Here is a 15,414-nt window from a genome sequence, read left to right as displayed (position 1 = left end):
TCCAGCTTTTTGTGTCCACCTTCAGTTTAAACCAGCACCTCTAGTTCCTTCCGACACACTTCTTGAAACTTCTCAGCCAGTTCATTTTATAGTCAGAAAGACGGACAAAATCATCAAAACCTTTTCTGACACATTGATCCTCACCTAACAAGTAACAGTACATGCTGCCTCTTTCAATAAAAGCATTACATAATTGAACAGGTGCCCAATGTCGCTGGCATTGATTAATGACCGATTTGTGGCATCCAAAGGCAGTACCGGACCAATGATCGTAAAAGAGCCAGAGATATCGCTTTGCAATCCAGCTTTGATTTTCACCTTTTCCAAAAACAGATGTGTGACCTGCCTTCCTTTTCAAAACGCCAGTGTAAAATTATTGTAGTGTGCGGGTGAGTGGTAGAATCTGGAAGAACTTGATGGGAATGTAAAGAGATGAGGTAATTGGTGAATGAGATTGCTCTGTGAGCTATCATGGGCTTGATGGATCAAACATCCTCCTTCTATGTTGTAATGAAATCTGTACTCGAAGTAGAACACACATCTCCCTTTGTAGGGTTATAATTCATCAACGACATTGTTCATGAACTTGGGGTACTCTAACAAACTTTACAACCGATGAAGGACTTATGAAATTTAATCAATGCTGTAACTGAGAAGGAAGTAGATAATTGTAGAATAATAGTAATATTTGTTCATAAAATTTCAGAGCTACACAGCATGGAAACAGGCCCTTCGGCCCACCTTGCCCATACCGACCAAGTTTTTAAATACAGAACCAGTCCCACGCTTGCATTTGGCCCATATCCCTCTGAACCCTTCTAAATCACATTTCTGTCCAAATGACTTTTAAAAGTCATAATTGTATCTGCTTAGAAACATAGAAAATAGGTGCAGGAGTAGGCCATTCGGCCCGTCGAGCCAGCACCGCCATTCAATATGATCATGGCTGATCATCCAAAATCAGTACCCCGTTCCGGGTTTTTCCCCACATTCCTCGATTCCCTTAGCCCCAAGAGCTAAATCTAACTCTCTCTTGAGAGGCCTTCCAAGGCTTCCTCTGACAACTCATTTCAGCTATTTAACCTCTTACTGATAAAGTGGCCCTGCCCTTTTAAATCTCTCCCCTCTCACTTCAAACCTGCACACAGTACTCCTCGTATGGTTTCATGAGAAAACTGAATAAAATCTTAAGCTTTTTTACTTACAGGCGTTGTCCTGTTACAGTTAAATACAGGTAGAGATACAGATTAGGAACAGCATTAGGCAAATTGATTCTGCACTGCCATTTAATAAACTCATGACCGATCTGATCTCGGCCATTCTACTGTATTCCCCGTCTGTCTGTTGAATCCTTTCATCCCTTTACTTATCAAGTGCTGATCCCTCTGTTGCTGTAAAACAGTTTAAGATCCATAATTCCTGAGAAAGAAAATTGCCTCAAATTGTCTTGTAGGAAATCCCTTGTTTGTAAACAATGTCTGTAGTTCTAGATTTTCTCACGAGGAAATAGCCTTTTTCCATGTCCATCCTGTTAAGACCCCTGAAGTAGCCTCTCTCTTTTCTTAACAGCAGATGAAAGCTTAGCCTCTCTAACCTTTCCTTCCAAATTAACCTGCCCATCCGGAAATTAGACGAGCAAACCTTCTCTGAACTGGTTCCAATGAATTAAGATCCTTCCTTAAATAAGAAGACCATGACTCTACACAATACTCCAGATCAGATCTTACCAATGTCATGTTTACTGCCTTACTTCTGTGCTTAATTCCCCATACAAAAGATTAAAACATTCTGTTAACGTCCCGAATTAATTGCTTTTCAAGTCTTTTGTAAGTCATGCTCTGGGGCACTTGGATCCTGCTGCCCGTCCAAGTTTGACCATCGTTTAAATAATATGTTCCCTTTTTACTTTTTCTGCCAGAGTGTTCAGTTTTATATTTTTCATTGTTATTTTCCATTAGCAAAATCCTTGACCACTTATTTATTTTCCTACCTGACTTTGTGACATTAGCAAAACTTAGCTACCATACTCTTAGCAATCATACACATAATTCCTTTAGCAAGTGATTAATGAATATTGTAAAAAATTGAGGCCTCGGCACAATCCTTTAACTCATTAAATCTTACCAACCAGAAAAAGGTTTACGTATGCCAACTCTCACAATCTACTATTCACTTCAATTTTACCTCCTAAGCAATTATTTTCCATACTATTTTTCTGAAACGGCACTTCATCAAATGAATTTATATACATTCATGAGGGGAATTATAAATTCATGAGGGGACTAGATAGAGTGAATGCACAGAGTCGTTTACCGGAATGCGCAGTCGGGTACGGGAATCAACAACCAGAGGACATAGTTTGAAGGTGAGAGGGGCAAGATTTAATAGGAACCTGAAGGGCACTTTTTTTTTCCATGCAGAGGGTGGTGGGTATATGGAACGAGCTGCCAGAGGACGTAATTTTGGTAGGTACAATAACAGCATTTAAAAGACACTTGGTACAGGTAAATGGAGAGCAAAGTTTTAGAGGGATGTGGACTAAACACGAGCAAATGGGACTAGCTTAACTCCACCATCTGTGCCACTGTGCTCCCTTATCTGCTTCAACCACACAAAATACAGGGGGTGCCACACAATGGCTGCCTCACCTACAGTGTCTGTCCTTGTTTTTGCCTTCCAGCACAGTGAGGAATGTGGAGGAGTCACTGTGGTGGATGTTCATGTTAAAATGTATTTTGTGTGTCCTGTTGCTTTTTATTGTTATGACTGTATGACAAATGACATTTCTCATATGATGCCAAACATAATCACAGATTAGGCAACTGGTTTGCAGACCCATTACATTTAGTATCCCAAGAGTACTCCAAAGACGTACAGGTATGTAGGTTAATTGGCTGGGTAAATGTAAAAATTGTCCCTAGTGGGTGTAGGATAGTGTTAATGTACGGGGATCGCTGGGCGGCACGGACTTGGAGGGCCGAAAAGGCCTGTTTCCGTCTGTATATATATGATATGATATGATATAAGCTTTGAAGGGACATCTTGGTTGGCATTGACAAGTTGGACCAAAGGTGCTGTATGACTCTGTAGGAGCCATTTTACAGTTATTAGTTATTTTTGCTTATTAATATTATTACCTTGTATTCTGCTGTAGTTTGGACACTATAGAGTTAATGCAATGCTTACGTATGGGCTGGGCGGGGCCAGAGTATGGGCAGTTGGGTACGTGCTGGCACAGAGAGGGTGAGCTGGGAGGTGCTGACAGAGGGTCAGCTAGAAGCTCCGCCAAAAGATTTATCAGCCATGATATAATCGCCTGTAAGTTTTATTAACTAGAAGATTAATACAAACTGTGTCGAAGTTATATCTAGCAATTCGTAATGATCGCATAGACTGTGGTAAGATATGGAATTTTACCTAGCAATTAATAACCAGTCGATGACAAGAGATATGCCAATATGTTTATTGCATCTTCAAATAAAGAAGACTAACTATTAAATGTCTGGGAGGATTTCTGTTATTAGTTGTTCGAGTTATTACACTTATCGCTGACCCGGTCTATGCAAGTGGCAGCTTGGGAGCTAATTGAGATAGACGAGAAGCTGGCCGCTACAGGCTCTTTGACTCTAAATACATTCTGGAAATCTCAAAATAGCACAGCCAACAGTTCATGTCTATCCACAACACATTACTTCTTCAAAGAACTTCCAATAAATTGGTCAAACATGATTTCCTTGACATTTTCTAAGCTCACTGCTATAACTTCTTTAATAATAGGTATTAACATTTTCCTATTACGAAAGTTAAGTTATGATACTATGGTTTCTTGATTACTGTCTTCCATTCCTACACCACACCCACATGCCTTTTTCAAGAAAGGAGTTACATTCACTTTTTTTTCCAAACAAACTGAACCTTTCCTAAATTTCAAGACTGGAGGAAAATTAAATCCAATGCAACATCCATCTTACCAGCCACTTCTTTGAGAATTTAGGATGATCTTTAGCAGTATTTGGAAATTTGTTACCCCAAAGCTCCAATAATTTGCTCAGTTCCACTTCCTTGGTAATTGTGGTTTTCCTGGGTTAATCCTGCCCGTCCATTTCCTGACTTGCACTTATTTGGGAGGCTGTTACTTGTGCAATGAGGGAGAAAAACTGGAGACCCCTTTACAATTTCTTAAATTTTATTTGATATTTCCATTTACTTTAGGACTTAACATCTGACCATGAATACTGCAAATAAAGTTACACGAGGAAAGTTATTGATTCATAAAAGCTCTAAAGGATTGGCAATAGTAACAGGTCATTTAGCACACTTGCCCGTTTGACTGTTTTAAGAGTCCACTCTAGACTTTAGAGATACAGTGTGGAAACAGCCCACCAAGTCCACAACAACAGCGACAACACCAAGTCCACAACAACACTAACTATCCTACACTCTAGGGACAACTTACACTTTTCACAGAAGCCAATTAATCTACAAACCTCTACACCTTTGGATTGTGGGAGGAAACTGGAGCACCTGGAGCAAACCCACCTGGTCACGGGGAGAACGTCCAAACTCCGTACAGACAGCACCCGCAGTCAGGATCAAACCCGGGTCTCTGGCACTGTAAGGCAGCAACTCTACCGCTGCGCCACTATGCCACCCTTCAGCACAGTGCTGCCACTGCGTCACAGATCAACAGAAGATGTTGCCTCTGACGAAGGAGTCAACAACATCGGGTGGAGGGTAGGATCACATCTGAAAATAAAGCCGAAGCCATTTCACACTGAAGTCAAGAGGAATGTATTCACTCGACAGGTGATGCATCTTTGGAATTCTCTACCTCTGGTGACTGGGAAAGTCAGACATTAACTGTAGTCAAAACAGAGACAATATAATATCTGGAGATTAAAAGGAATTACGGACATTAAGATAGGCCAGGGAAATGGTGTTCAGGTAGAAAATCAGCCACATATGGTTGATCAGACTCTTCTTGGAGCATGACTAAGTGGCTGACCCATCGGTTCTAGTAGGTAGCAACGCTTCCTTGATTATTTGTATCCCTCAATTTGCATCTCGTAATATCTAATTTTTATTTTACTAAGTCTATCAATCTCAAATTTAAAACGTAATACCTTTAATTACTATTTGCAGAAGAGACTTATTTTCTACCATTGTAGAATGGGTATTTGGGAAAAACAAACTATAATTCATATAAAATAATAAAAGATCATGGAGTTTATTGGTTTTCAAATGTAGAAAACTCATAAAGAAGGATGACTTCCTTCTCAGATGCACTGTCGAGACTGTCTATAATCCAAACTTCCAAATACGAATTACCAGAGGGGAGATGTTGGTGATTCAGGTGGTTAAATCCCCAGGCTCTGTCCAAATGCATCCTTGAATTCTTAGGGAAGCTTGGGAAGAAATTGCAGAAGCCCTTGTTGAGCCCTTTGTGTCATGTTTAGTCACAGGTGAAGTTCAGGAAAACTGGAGGGTGGCTAATATTGTACCATTACAAAGATAAGGTTGGAAACTAAAGGCTGGGGAGTCCAACGTCAGTGGTGGGAAAGTTGTTGGAAGGAATTCTTAGGGACTGAATTTACTAGCATTTGGATAGGTATAGTTATTATGGCTTTGTTCATGGGAAATGATTCTGATAGAGTTATTGAAGTGATCACCAAGAGAAATGACGAGGACAGGGCAGCGGATGTTGTCTATTTGGAGTTTAGTGAGGCATCACGCATGGTAGTTTAGTCTGGAAGGTTAGATCATGTTGAATGGTCAATTGAATTCAAATTAGCTTGGAAGGAGTCAAAAGGTAGTTGTGAAGGGTTATTTTTCTGATCACAGAACTGTGACCAGTGCAGTGGCAAAGAGGTTTGGGCTGAGTTTGCTACTATTTTTTTACCTACAGTAACAATTTGGATTACAGTGTGATTGACATTGTCTGGAGATTTGCAGATGACAAAAACAATTGGTGGGCAGGGAGGAAAGATATCCAAGTTCACAATATGATCTAGATTAGTGAGAAGGTGAGCCAAGGAATGGCAAATGGAATTGAACTCTGCCAAGTGGGAGGTGTTGCACTTTGTTATCTCAAACCAGGGCAGGATTTTCACAGTAAATGGTAGATCCCCAGAGAGTAGGACAGAGAGATCTGGGAGTAAAGGTGCATGATTCCCAGAAAGTGCTGAGTCAGGTGGATAGAGTGGTGGAAAAAGGCATTTGGCACACTTGCCTTCATTGGGAAGGCTGTCAAGCACAAAGGTTGGGACGTCATGCTACAGCTTTATGAGTCGTTGGTCAGACCACACTTGAAGTACTGTGTGCGCCGTTCTGGTTACCCAGCTTAAAGAGGAAGTTATTAAGTTGCAGAAGAGATTCACCAGGATGTTAATGCACTTGCAGGTTTGAGTTATCGGGGAATGGCTGGGACTATTTTTCTTTGGAGCATGGGATGCTGAGGGGTGACCTTATTGGAGTGTATATGATCATGAGAGGCATGGATAAAGTGTACACTCAGTCCCTTTCCAAGGGTAGAGGATTCTAAAACTAGAGGGCAAAGTGTTAAGGCGTAAGGGGGAAGATTAAAGAGGTTGCTCTGTGCCACTCAAAAGGGCAATTGATATCTGGGATGAGCTGCCAGAGGAAGCTTTAGAAGCAAATGCAAATGCAAGTCTGCTTTCAAAGACAAGTGAGTAGATATATGGATGCGAAGGGTTTGGGAGGACAATGGGATGAGCCCAGAGTGGCTACTTGGTCGGTATAGGCAAGGTGGGCCGAAGGGCCTGTTTCCATGCTGTATTACTTTATGACTCTCTACCCAATGCATACCCCCACGGCTGGCTCACAATGATCCTCAGAGACAATCCCACATTAGTACAATATATGTCTTTACTTCAGATACAAGGACAAATTCTAGGAAAGGAAGTCGCCAAAGGGTCTCTCTTTATTCATGTAATGAACTCATGAAACATGTTTTCCCTGAAGCTTTTTTTGGGGGGTGGGGATGATCACAGGTGCCGAGTTGGCAAATATCTCGTATCATTTATCACAGCACAATTATTCTTCATCGAGATGGGATGCAAGGGTTATGTATAATATTGCCAAAGGAATCCAGAAGAGTCATGCCCATTAAGTTAAATCTCAACGCAACAGAAATCAATTATGATTTCAACTCTTAGCAAATCCACGAGTTAAGAGATCTTAGATTTGTTTCGAGATCTAAAGTAATCTCCAAGGCAATAATAGAGATATTGTCTAATATTCAAGGTGTAGAGATGCTTTGGAGATAAGGCAATCTTAATTAGAGAATCCCAATTAGAAAATAAGGTTGCTCAATAGAGATATATGTCTCTATTAAGACAGAGATCCATCTCTAGGTAGAGAGGAACCCACAAAGTCACATTGAGAATGTGCCCTAACATACATACAGTACGAAAGCGTTGCGATATCTGCCTGCCTTGCCCCTTTGCAAGCAACATGTTACTTGAGCGTGTTCTGAATTGAACTCGCACCACCTCCGTACACAGATCGCATCCTATAATCAGGACGAGTGTAACAACCATACACAAGGTTAAACAGAAACAGCTGAAACCCCCTTACGCACACCAGGTGCACTTTATCCAGCCATTTAGTTCAGCGGGCTATTCCCAACATCAAAGTTTCGCCTCCAACTCTAGTATCCTGTCACCGAAAACACGTCGCGAAATAAGAAAACACCAGATAATCCCCGATCAGTTGTCGACAGCTGAAAGTTTGGGACAGACACATTCCCTTTCTCTCACACACACTCTCTCACACACACTCTCTCACACACTCTCTCTCACACTCTCTCTCTCTCTCTCTCTCACTCACACACACTCTCTCTCTCTCTCTCACACACACACACACACACACACACACTCACTCTCTCTCTCTCACGCACACACTATCTCTCACACGCTCTCTCTCACATTCTCCCTTTCGCCCTCTCACATTCTTCCATTCTCACTCACCCACTCTCTCCAACCTACTCTCTCTCACACACTCATACTCCCCTCCCTCACACTCTCTCTCCCTCTCACACTCCCTCACATACACACCCTTTCTCTCGCACACGCACTCTCCCTCACATTCTCTCTCCCTCACATTCTCTCTCACCCACCCTCCCTCACCCAATCTCGCCGTCTATCCTACTCTCACACACTCTCGCTCACTCTCTCTCTCACACACTCTCTCTCTCACTCTCTCTCTCTCACACTATCTCTCTCTCAATCACACACTCTATCTCTCTCTCTATATATATATATATATATATATTTCTACCTCTCTATCTCACACACACACATTCTATCACACATTCTATCACACACTCTCTCACACTCACTCTCTCTGTCACGCTCTCTCTCACACACGTTCTCTCGCTCACTCACTCTCTCTCTCACTCTCTTTCACACACATTCTCTCGCTCACACACTCTCTCTCTCACACTCTCTCTCACACTCTCTCACACTCTCTCTCACACTCTCTCTCTCTCACTCTCTCTCTCACACTCTCACTCTCTCTCTCTCACACTCTCTCTCTCTCACACTCTCTCTCTCTCTCACACTCTCTCTCTCTCTCTCACACTCTCTCTCACTCTCTCTCTCTCACACTCTCTCTCTCTCACACTCTCTCTCTCTCTCACTCTCTCTCACTCTCACGCTCAGACACACACACTCTGTCACTTAAATGTCCCGGCGCGGTAGGACCACCCCACGACTTTGCCAAGCACCTCAAAGTCACAGCTCAACAAAACGCAGCCCCCTGTCAACCGCGCGTATTCACAGACAGACCCAAACGTTCCCGCGGGCAGATGTTACACTTGCCCTGCAACGAGAGGGGAACGGTGAGAGAAGGACATGAGTAAACCGCACTTACATGCCGGGTTGAAGTTCCACTGCAAGTCCCAGCCTGATCGCCAGGTAGTGAAGGCAGACCAGCACGACTTGTAAATCCATCTCTGCCCAGCCACACACCAGGCACAGGCTAGGCTCGCTGGCTCGGTGAAGGGTCGGGTATGGGGGGAGCTTTGTACACGCTGACCACCACCCACAACCTCTCTCTGCCTGGGCTCCTGCTGAGATGCACTCCCCACTCCAAGTCCCGTCAGTCTTTAAGTTCACCTCAAATGCCCGCAACTTCCCAAACCCCAATCTTGATTAAGATGTCGCTGGGTAACGACTGGGCGGTGACTCTGAATCTCTCCCTCTCCCTCTCCCTCTCTCTCCCCCCCCTCTCCCCCTCTCCCCCTCTCCCCCTCTCCCCCTCTCCCCCTCTCTCCCCCTCTCCCCCTCTCCCCCTCTCCCCCTCTCCCCCTCTCCCCCTCTCCCCCTCTCCCCCTCTCTCCCTCTCTCCCTCTCTCCCCCTCTCCCAAATAGATAACGCTGTCTATGCCTGACTGTGGTGTTGGCAGAATCAGCGGCTGCCGGGACCAGCTCTGGGCGAGCACTCACTCACTCACACTCACTAACTCTCACTCACTCAAACCCCAAACACACTTCCGCAGGCAGCAACCCTCCCAGCATGTGACCCTCGGGAGCCATGGATACTGCACACATACTCGGCGGGGTCTTTCCGGCTTCGCTGATCTGTGCTGCTCGTTCATTTACAACATCTAATCTGCGTGCAGCTTCATGCCCGAGACTGCGTGTTTCATTGCGCCACCCCAGCGCCCGAAGTATTGGCTGCAATGCATTGTAATGTAATGCCAATGTATTGGGTGCAATGTATTGTAATGGTAATGTATTGGGTGCAATGTATTGTAATGCCAATGAATTGGGTGCAATGTATTGTAATGTAATGGTAATATATTGGGTGCAATGTATTGTAATGTAATGGGAATGGGAATGTATTTGCTGCAATGTATTGTAATGGTAATGTATTTGCTACAATGTATTGTAATAGTAATGTATTGGCTGCAATGTATTGTAATAGTAATATATTGGGTGCAATGTATTGTATTGTAATGGTAATGTATTGGGTGCAATGTATTGTAATGTAATGGTAATGTATTGGGTGCAATGTATTGTAATGTAATGGTAATGTATTGGGTGCAATGTATTGTATTGTAATGCCAATGTATTGGCTGCAATGTATTGTAATAGTAATATATTGGGGGCAATGTATTGTATTGTAATGGCAATGTATTCACTGCAATATATTGTCATGTTATGGCAATTCGCTGCAATGTTGGGGGTTGCAATGGCTGGTATCGCTTCCAGGTCACAAGTGTTTTATTGTCATATGTCCCAGATAGAACAATGAAATTCTTACTTGCAGCAGCACAGCAGAATATGGAAAAATGGTACTCTGTAAACAATATGATAAAGGAGAGGGGAAAAAAGCCTGGAAACAGGACCTTTGGCTCACTGAGCCCACACTGACCATCCAGTCACCCGAGTTCTATGTTGTCCTACTTTCGCATCCACTCCCGAGGGGCATTATTAGACCCCAAATAACCATCAGACTCGCACGCCTTTGGGATGTGGGAGGATGCCGGAGCACCTAGAAGAAGCCCATGGTCACAGGGAGAACGTACAATAGACAATAGGTGCAGGAGGAGGCCATTCAGCCCTTTGAGCCAGCACCGCCATTCAATGTGATCATGGCTGATCATTCTCAATCAGTACCCCATTCCTGCATTCTCCCCATACCCCCTGACTCCTTTATCCTTAAGAGCTCTATCTAGCTCTGTCTTGAATGCATTCAGAGAATTGGCCTCCACTGACTTCTGAGGCAGAGAATTCCACAGATTCACAACTCTCTGACTGAAAAGGTTTTTCCTCATCTCAGTTCTAAATGGCCTACCCCTTATTCTTAAACTGTGGCCCCTTTTTCTGGAATCCCCCAACATTGGGAACATGTTTCCTGCCTCTAACGTGTCCAACCCCTTAATAATCTTATACGTTTCGATAAGATCTCCTCTTATCCTTCTAAATTCCAGTGTATACAAGCCTAGTCACTCCAGTCTTTCAACAAACTCTGACTTCAGTGAGGTCAGAATTGAACACAGGTATCTGGCGCTGTGGGGAATCTGCTCAACCCTCTGTTGAGGCTGTGCTTCCTGTAGATCCCTTTGATGATGGGGAGGTCAGAAATTCACGATGGACTGGGCAACATCAATCAATTGCTTCAGCCTCTTGTGTGCAATATGAGTACCGGTGTTGCTCATTTCCCCCAGTGACTGCACTATAAAAGTAAATTCATTGGGACACCCTGAAGGAGATGTGAGAAGGCCTAAAGATTTACAAGCCTTTTTTCTTCTAAGGCACAAGACCATCTTTGCAAATCTGCTCATATTTACGAGATTTACGAGAATGATCCCGGAAATAGTTGGCTTAACATCTGCGGTGTGCACACTGGACATTACCAGGATGAGGAGGGGGACCTCATTGAAATTTACTAAATAAGGAAAGGCCTACATAGAGTGGATGGGGAGATGATGTTTCCACTAGTGGGAGAGTCTACGACCAGAGGCCATAGCCTCAGAATTAAAGGACATACCTTCAGAATATAGAGGAGGAGGAGTTCCTTTGGGCCACGGATGGTGAATCTGTGGAATTTATTGCCACAGATGGCTGTGGAGGCCTAGACATTGGGTATATTAAAGCCGAGATTGATTGGTTCTTGATTAGTAAGGGCATCAAAGGTCACGAGGAGAAGGCAAGAGAATGAGATTGAGAGGGTAAAACAGATCATCCATGATTGAATGGTGGAGTAGATTCATTGGGTCAAACGGCCTAATACTGTTCCACTGTCTTATAATCTTATATTGGGCAAATCAGATGCCTTATATTGGGCAAATCAAGAGAAATGCTTTTTTCTCCCTGCAAGAAGATTCTTGGGTTGGACACACTCTCAAAATTGACAGCACAAAAAGATTCCCTTCAGTTCATTTTATCCATGCTCATTGCAAATGAGTTGGCTGGTCTAATCCCACCGTCCAACATCCAGTCCATGCCCTTTTTTGTGGTCCACAAAATTTCATGTGCCCCCATTAAATTTCTCCTCAGCCTCCTCCATTGCGTAGAAAACAACCAAGCCTATCCACTTCTACTTTTATACATAACATTTTCCAGTCTTGGCAATATAGAGTCATAGAATCAAACAGCCTTTGGCCCAACTTGCCCACACCGAGCAACATGTTCCATCTACACTAGTCCCACCTACCTGCATTTGGCCCATATCCCTCTAAACCTATCCTATCCAGGTAATTGTCTAAATGTTTCTTAAACGTTGCGATAGTACCTGCCACAACTACCGCCTCCATCAGCTCGTTCCATGCATCCACCACCCTTTGTGGGGAAAAAGTAAACCCCTCAGGTTCCTATTAAATCATTCCCCCTCACCTTAAACCTATATCTTCTGATTCTTGATTCCCCTACTCTGGCCAAGAGACTCTATGCGTTTACCCGATATATTCCTCACACGATGTTGTACACCTCCATAAGATCACCTCTCATCCTCCTGCACTCCTTGGACTGCTTAACCTCTCCATATTGCCCAGTCCCTCGAGTCCTGGCAACATCCTCGTAAATCTTCTCTGCACTCTTTCTAGCTTGACAACATTGTACCTTCCCTAAAATGTGGTGACCAGAATGGTACATTGTAGCGCCACAAGCAATGCATCACAATCTCTCTGCTCATATCCCAAGCATTGGCTAATAAAGGAAGCCATTTTGTCTACCTTTTCAACCACATTATTTACATCTCCTGCTACCTATTAAGGATCATAAAATCAACTGTATCACTTCCTGGGAGAAACGCGATATTGTTTTGTGGTTAAATAATACAAAGAAACCCAATTTTAGATCATGACTTTTGGATCAGATATTACCCAAAGGTGGATGAACTGTTCAATTGAAATCCAGGAAGCTACTAGTTCACCCATCTGACACGTACTCTGATGCTCCAAATAAACAAATTGAGTTGCAATCCTAAAAGAGCCAGTAAAACTCCCTCCATCTTCCAGTTTGCATCTCCCATTTCAGTCAATCCTGAAGGTTTGCTTGCTATCCCAGCCAAACTTTACTCTTGAAGTCCTGACTAGACTGGTGTCCACAATGCTCCAATTCAAAGGGAATCAAGGCACAGTTTACTTAGACCAACGGCTGCAGTGTGTGATAATATCACACTGCCCAATTCACACTGGCAATAGGAATGTTGAAATGTTTCCCTATGTTTTTTGCTTTGCTTTTTTTTAAATTAAGAATACCATTCAGGTTTACATTATAGACCCAACATGAAACAGTAAAAACCCCATGTGAATAATATAAACCAAAATAACAGCTGCAAAAAGGACTTGCAAAATAACAGGCATATTTTCTACTTAAATCCTTCAGACGTTGCTTTCAAACAAAATTGACTAGTTGCAATCTTTTCAGGGTAAAATAAATCAAAAAGTGCACTGAAAGTTCTATTCAATGTATAATTCATTGGTTGCATGTATAATTAAATGTTATATAATTGGCAGTTATATAATTAGTAGCCTCTGCTCTGTAGGTCATTTAAATCTTGAAGGCAATACCTGATCTCAGTGAGCCAGAATCCATGCAACATTCTAAAAGGAATAGAATCATTTCTTAAAAGGGATGGAACTGCAGGTACTCTGGGAAATTAACTTTGGAGTGGCTCCAATAGGAAAGCACTTAAAATGAGCAAAAAACAAATGCTAGAGGAGCTCAGAACATATGTGAAGGCAGAGGGATAAAGGATAGTGATGTTTTGGGTTGGGACCCTAAATTAGGACTTCAACTGGGCCAGCTAGGTCATATTTCTTTTTAAATTCAAAATGTTTTGAATCAATTGAGTAAAAGAACATTTTCTTTATGCGATGAAAGTCTTTCTCATCCCGTCATGGCAGTTTGCCTGGAACCCTTTTCCCACATTCATTTGGTGTGACCAGGTAGGACGAGGTTGATATGATGGATTTGTGGATGGATTTATATGAAGCTTCAATAGCAAAATGGATCTGTTAGACTGAACACCTGTTTTCACTTCTTCATTCTGGGGTATTGTGGGTAGATTGATGATTTAAAACAAAAAGAATTTAACCCATTTTAAAATAAGGTTGTAACATAACAAAATGTGGAAAAAGTGAAGGGGTCTGAATACTTTCTGAATGCACTGTAAACTAAACTACATTTCCCTCATCCCCTGCCACCCAGACTCTAACGCTCGCCTACACACTCAGGGTAATTTACAATTGTTAATTAAACCTACCACTCACCTATCTTTGTGATGTGTGAGGAAACTGGAGCACTCTGAAGAAGGGTCTCGACCCGAAGCGTCACCTATTCCTTTCCTCCAGAGATGCTGTCTGACCCGCTGAGTTATTCTAGCTTTTTGTGTATATCTTCGGCACCCAGAGAAAACCTGGGTCTCACAAGGAGAATGTGCAAACTCCAGACAAACAGCAACAGAACCAAACTGAACCACTGGTGCCGTGAGGCAGCTCTTCCCCTTCTGTCTGGTGTAGCCATTTCAATCAATTGTATTTTTATTTTGAGGTAAAAAAACACCACAACATCTCCCCTGTCATAATCCTCTATGTCACAATCTCCATGCTAGGCCATCTTTACTAGACGTTTGTATCCACTGGTCTGTTCAAGGAGAATTATCACAAAACAGACGGATCCATCAAATGAGTAAGAAGGAACTGCAGATGCTGGTTTACACCGAAGATAGACACAAAGTGCTGGAGTAACTCAGCGGGTCAGGCAGCAGAGAAAAGGGAATAGGTGACGTTTTGTCACCTTCTTTCGTGAGATCTTTCTTTAGACTGATAATGGGCATGAGCTCAAAGAAGGGAGTTGAAGCTTCAGTTTAAATGCACCACAGAGAAGGCCGGTGGCAAATATATGGATACCACATTAACAAAAGTAAAATGATTGAGGGAGAAAGTTGTATTTTCCCAACATGGGACTTTGCCAGAGTTATAGCAATGGTACTTTCCAGTCCCACACATTCATATGTTCCCAAGTTTGAAATGACAGAATGTGCTGAGATAAAATCTCACTGATTTATGATGTTTTAGTGTAGCTGCTCTCCTCCTTATCTGGTGGTTCAATCAAAAAGCACTTAGAAGTGATTACTTTAACACAATCAATTTGTTTAACCCCTTGGATCTTATCTAACAGCATTTACTGCCTGTACTCTCACCTTACATGTGCATTTCTCCATCAGTTTTAACTGTGGTTAACAGACAGTTTTTCGACTTCATGGAAATAGATGTTAAAAATCCTCAATAGTTCAATACAGTTAGTATTGGAAATGTAGTATTTAATGGGCTGCATAAACTGGACAATCTTTTAACCAATAAAAGTCAAAGGACAAATCAGCTTCAAAAGACTACATTTTCGCAGAGGTAATTCTCATCTACTTTTCTATCTACTTAAAATG

General features: G+C 42.6%; 1 protein-coding gene across 1 annotated transcript in view; it reads right to left on the bottom strand.

Moving 5' to 3' along the window:
- The window catches only part of LOC144599140 (uncharacterized), a 302,751-nt gene extending 293,735 nt beyond the window's left edge, over positions 1-9,016 (bottom strand). The window contains exon 1 of the mRNA XM_078409871.1: positions 8,893-9,016. Within this exon, the coding sequence (XP_078265997.1) occupies positions 8,893-8,972 (80 nt within the window). The 5' untranslated portion in view covers positions 8,973-9,016. The remainder of the gene's footprint in view (positions 1-8,892) is intronic.
- Positions 9,017-15,414: the final 6,398 nt, after the last annotated feature.

This window comes from Rhinoraja longicauda, chromosome 13, assembly GCF_053455715.1.
Source record: "Rhinoraja longicauda isolate Sanriku21f chromosome 13, sRhiLon1.1, whole genome shotgun sequence".
NCBI lineage: Eukaryota > Metazoa > Chordata > Chondrichthyes > Rajiformes > Arhynchobatidae > Rhinoraja > Rhinoraja longicauda.
The sequence above is the reverse complement of the archived record's forward strand: the minus strand, read 5'-3'. Positions and strand labels throughout refer to the sequence as shown.